Below are 5,168 nucleotides of genomic sequence, written 5' to 3' on the forward strand. Positions count from 1 at the left end.
GTGTGTGTGTGTGTGCACGCACATGTATAGGTGTGTGTGTGTGTGTGTGTGTGTGTGTGTGTGTGTGTGTGTGTGTGTGTGTGTGTGTGTGTGTGTGTGTGCGTGTGCGTGTGGTGCGTGCGTGCGTGCGTGTGCGTGTGTGTTACGTAAATTGATATATGTGCATGCATGCATACATACAGTACATATAAGTATGTTGCCGTGTGTGCATGCTGATTGTCTGTGTTGATGTTTTTGTGTGTGCCTAGATCTTAGTCTGGAGTGTGTGTGTGTGTGTGTGTGTGTGTGTGTGTGTGTGTGTGTGTGTGTGTGTGTGTGTGTGTGTGTGTGTGTGTGTGTGTGTGTGTGTGTGTGTGTGTGTGTGTGTGTGTGTCTCTGTCTGTGTGTACCACACAAGTAACACACAATCTACAGACACTGGTATCTCACACAGGCTAGAGTTCTCACTTCTTTGTTTTTAGCCATGAAATCATTCAAGTTCTTCAAACACGTTGACAGACGAGAACAACCACCAGTAACCAAAACAATCTACTTGAATTATGTGCAAGAGCATACATTTGGTTCTAAAGCCTAATTCATACTCCTCAGTACGACGGTGTCATTTGCCGGCAAGAAGTGATTTTCAACTTGTTCGGCAAGCAGCGCCATCGTGCGATGGAGTAGAAATCAAGCTTAAAGGAGTAGTTCACCCAAAGAATTACACATTTTCTATCAATTACACACCCCATGAAGCCTTGACTTCAAGGAGATTTTTAAGTTTTTGTCAGATTCCTAAGCCAATAATTTGATGAACGGCGGACTCTCCTACTGAGTCTCCTATTGACGATGACCCGGTCATCAAATTATTGGCTTAGGAATGTAACAAAAACTAAATAAATCTCCATGAATTCAAGGCTTCATGGGGTGTGCAATTGATAGAAAATAAGTAATTATTTGGGTGAACTACTCCTTTAAGGCAATATCACAGTTCCACAGGACTAGTGCTGTTGATGCGTACATGAGTACAATCTGCACACCAGGTCTGCAGTCGAACGCCTTCGTCTCCTGAAGTTCCCCATCCTCAGAAACATGTCAGTCACAGTCCCGTTCCCGTAACCATTATTTATTTCTTATTTTTTTTAGCACCAAGGAAATCTCTCCTCTTAGGGATATTGGGTTGTGATTCCAAGAAAAGAAAAAAAGAATCCCTTCCAATATCCATTACAAATGTCAAACATTTGGAACATGTCCGGCCCTTTTGTCGTGGTATGTTAGCACGGACGGTGTTCTTGTCCTGTGATGTGGATTCCGTGGATATGTTGAGCGTTGAGCAAAGATCCCATGATGGAACGGCACGGACACACAGACAGACAGACCGTAAATGCAAGGCTTCACATCGACATCACAGGTTGCTGTTTGGAGTGTTCCATTAACTTTTTCTTTTCTCTTTGTGTTAATTCTTTACTCCTCCATTTATTGATGGTTGTCTGCGTAAGCTTTAAGCAAAAGGGAGGGGGGGGGACAGGGAGGGAATCAGCCATACATTGCTCATTTTTTTAAAACTTTATACACACATACAATAACCGCTCACATCACATTGTTCTTCCTTAGAATAAGACAATAATAATAATAACATTAATAATAATTATAGTATAACCAATTGCAGCCATTGTGAGCTGAACAGTCCAAGAACCATACGTCGGGCCTCAAAGGCAATACAAATGTCACTCACTATTTCATAAGCAGCTGTCTGGTCACAGTACAGGGTTCGTGGTTCGAGCCAAACAACTTTATTTTGCCATAAAGTCTGAGCAGCAGTGCATTGTTTCACCTCTCGAATCAAAGCATCCACAGGCTGTGTACAGTATGTATGGTGTATGCACGTGTGTGTGTGTGTGTGTGTGCGTGTGTGTGTGTGTGTGTGTGTGTGTGTGTGTGTGTGTGTGTGTGTGTGTGTGTGTGTGTGTGTGTGTGTGTGTGTGTGTGTTTTGAGTAGGCTACATCTCTGCATGTTGTTCCACTTGTAAAGCTGTCTCCTCATTCTGGTCCCTTGTCTAAGCTCTTGTCTTTGAGTTCGTTTTTACACACGGCCGTTTGTCGCATAATGTTTGTCACCGCCCCACAGGGCCGCAGCAGGTCACTTGTTCTCAGCAAAAGGTAATTGATTGAGGTTTGTAAATCCAAAGTATCCACACATTCCTTTCCCTGTCTCCTGTTAAAGAGTGAAACAGCCACTCACTGGCACCAATGAAAAAGACCATTGTTCGCATAGCAAAGGATCCTCTCTGTTACGTCTGTGAGTCCCCCGGCTGGCAGACGTCCACACAGTGTCCAGTCACGTCCTTATCAGACGTCTGTTTGTCTGTCTCTGGTATCAGAGGAGAAGGGAGCAGTTTAAGACCTTTTAGTTTTTTGCCCCCCATTTACTTATCGCCACGGTGACGGCGGGCTGGGTCAAGGTGATGGTCGTGCCACGGTGCAACGGTGCGGCTGCAAGGAAGTCGAAGGAGTCACCGGGGGAAGGGGGGGGGGCGGGGGGGAGAAGGGGGGAGGTCGAGTGAGGTCACTTCCTGGCGTGGAGGCTCTCCTGGAACTTGGTGCTGGTGTACCGGATGTGGAAACCCTTCTTGCTGATGGTGTCATCGCTGTGGAAACGGATGAGCACGGCGTCACCCGGTGAGTAGATCTCCTCCCGCGGCTGGAAGGGGATTGGGGTTTGGGAAACGGGAACAGAGGGGGGGAGATTATTAGACATTATTAGACAATCATTATAGGTGAGTCTTTTAACCATCTCAACATAGGTATTAAATTAAGATGAATATGTTCTTATTGTCCCAAGAAGGAAACTTTGCTTTGCAGTAAGTACTAAAATATAACACAATGATGAACAAAAACAGAGTTGTGTGTGAGACTGAGATAAACGAGAACTTCACTTCAGCCTGCTGGGAATTTATTCATGTCTGTTATTTTGGGGCCTTTTTATTAAGGACTTATTGTCTCTACCAGGCCGAAAGGCATGGCAGAGACTATGTTTTGCGCCTTGTCTGTCCGTCCGTGAGTGAGTGAGTGTGTGTGTGTGTGTGTGTGTGTGTGTGTGTGTGTGTGTGTGTGTGTGTGTGCGTGTGTGTGTGTGTGTGTGTGTCCGTGACTGTGGCCAGCTAATCTCCGTGCGTGCACAGCAAAACTGTGCACGCACACTCCCTGGATGCCAGAGCAGAACCTCTGCCCTGAATTGTTCGGATAGGCCTGTTATAGCGCCACCAGGAGCATTTTTTGGAAAAACATATTCTTTGACAGTACTCCTACAGATTTTGTCCAAACATCACGCAAATCGGTACACGGTATCTCTATAGTCATTAAACGAAACAAGTCTTTCAGATTTTTCATATTCCATCCTGATTGGCTAAGATTGGCTTCCAAAGTTTGCAGTAGTGCTCCTTTTTGAACAAAATGCCTCAAATCATGAACACAGCGTGCGATTTCGTAACATTGCCCTATTATAGTTTTATATTGTTTTTGTATATTACTCCAACAAATTTGTGTCCGAACAAAATAGCGTGGCGTGTTGTAAGCTTGTAGATCAGCTATTTCCGCTATCTTTTGGGGGGGAGTATAAAATTATTTTAAATGTGTCTGTAATTTCTTTGTATTCAAGTTATTTGTCACATCTGCCCTGTGCAATTTGTGATTATGAAGCCTAAAACCCAAACAGAAATAAACATTGTATATATTATGTTCCAATGTTTAATGCCAAAAAACACGATTAAATCGCTAATCGCCATTATTTTGTGTGACAATTAATCGTCAAGTTAAATTTGTGATCGTGACACAGCCCTACGGTGGCCTCCGCTGCAAGCCTCACCCCGGAGCCGCAGAACCGGCCCAGGCGATGTGCGTCGGAGTCGTAGCCGTCGTACAGCTCGATGTAGTCGTAGCCACAGTCGGCCTCCTCCTCCACTTCGAAGGTGGTGAAGATGAGCTCGATGCCGTAGCCCTGCTCGGCCGTCACCAGCCACTCGCAGTCCGTGTGGCCCGGGTAGTTGTTGTCCCCGAACTGGGAGTGAGAGTACAGGTTCTTCTGACGCGCCTCCGCCTTCAGCCGACCTCCACACTCTACCGAGAGAGGAGGTGAGAGGGGGAGGAGGAGACAAGAGGAGGGGGAACAGAAGAGGGGTTGAGAAGAACCTCTCAACCATTTTCTCGTCGTTCTCGCCGTGTTCTGGTGCTGATATCTCCTCACTATTGGATCTGATTCCTCCTGCACCTCAGCCTTTGAGCAGAGCACTATGGATTTGTGTACCATGTACCATTTCATATTGGTTGACAGTTTTGAAAACCACAGCTGTACAACCAGCTGAAACAGCAAAGCACACAGAATGAACAGTGAACAGAGGCTGGTTAAATGAACCGCCTGAGATGCACTATGGGTATGAGGGCGTGTGTGAGTTAGAATGAGATGAGAATGACGTGAGGTTTAACATAGTGATTGTGGTAGTACGTATGAATTAGCTTGTTAACGAATGAATGGGGGGGGGGGGGGGTCCGGGGAGAGTGAACGTAGCATAAACCTCCTGCCTTCCGTGTCTCCATGAAATATCGCTACGCTGTATTTCATTTAGACACTTCAGCTCAGGAATAACCAATACCATTCATTAACCATTTACCATATTGCATATATAACCATTTACTACGGTAGCCGAACGGCGATGTGAAATCTGTTCTGCGGTTGCACCATCGATTATGCTTTTTTTTGCTATTATGCTATTTTGAAAGCAGATGCATCACCAATTATTAGGCCTACTTTTATTTTTGAAGGAAGATGCACCACAATATTTGCGATTTTTTGTTTTAAGGCAGATGCACCATCAATTTTGTGCTTTATTTTTTAAGGCAGATACACCCATGAGTATGCTCCTCTGGTTATCCAGAGTTTGTACTGACCCTGACCACCATTGTGAAATGGCCACCATTAGAGGGTGCTAGTGCTCTGAACAAAGTAGAGACCCACATACACCTTAGCTTACCTTGCCTTGCCTTTACTTATTTTACTTTACTTTAGCACAGCTCTTCAAATCTTATCTTAATTCAATCTTTCATCCACTCACAGTTTTTTCTCTCCATCCATCCTACTATCAATCCATCCATTCTATCATCCATACCGGTGGAGTGTGTGGCCTGGAATCCTTTCC

At 45.0% G+C, this 5,168-nt stretch overlaps 1 protein-coding gene across 1 annotated transcript in view; it reads right to left on the minus strand.

The window, feature by feature from the left end:
- Positions 1-1,086: 1,086 nt before the first annotated feature.
- The window catches only part of tll1 (tolloid-like 1), a 59,750-nt gene continuing 55,668 nt past the window's right edge, over positions 1,087-5,168 (minus strand). The window contains exons 19-21 of the mRNA XM_080417422.1: positions 5,139-5,168; positions 3,842-4,092; positions 1,087-2,677 (exon numbers count right to left, since the gene is read on the minus strand). The exon at positions 5,139-5,168 is cut by the window's right edge and continues 184 nt beyond it. Coding sequence (XP_080273548.1) covers positions 2,543-2,677; positions 3,842-4,092; positions 5,139-5,168 — 416 coding nt within the window. The 3' untranslated portion in view covers positions 1,087-2,542. The remainder of the gene's footprint in view (positions 2,678-3,841; positions 4,093-5,138) is intronic.

The sequence above is a fragment of the Gymnoscopelus braueri genome, assembly GCF_963280865.1.
Source record: "Gymnoscopelus braueri genome assembly, chromosome: 2".
Taxonomy (NCBI): domain Eukaryota; kingdom Metazoa; phylum Chordata; class Actinopteri; order Myctophiformes; family Myctophidae; genus Gymnoscopelus; species Gymnoscopelus braueri.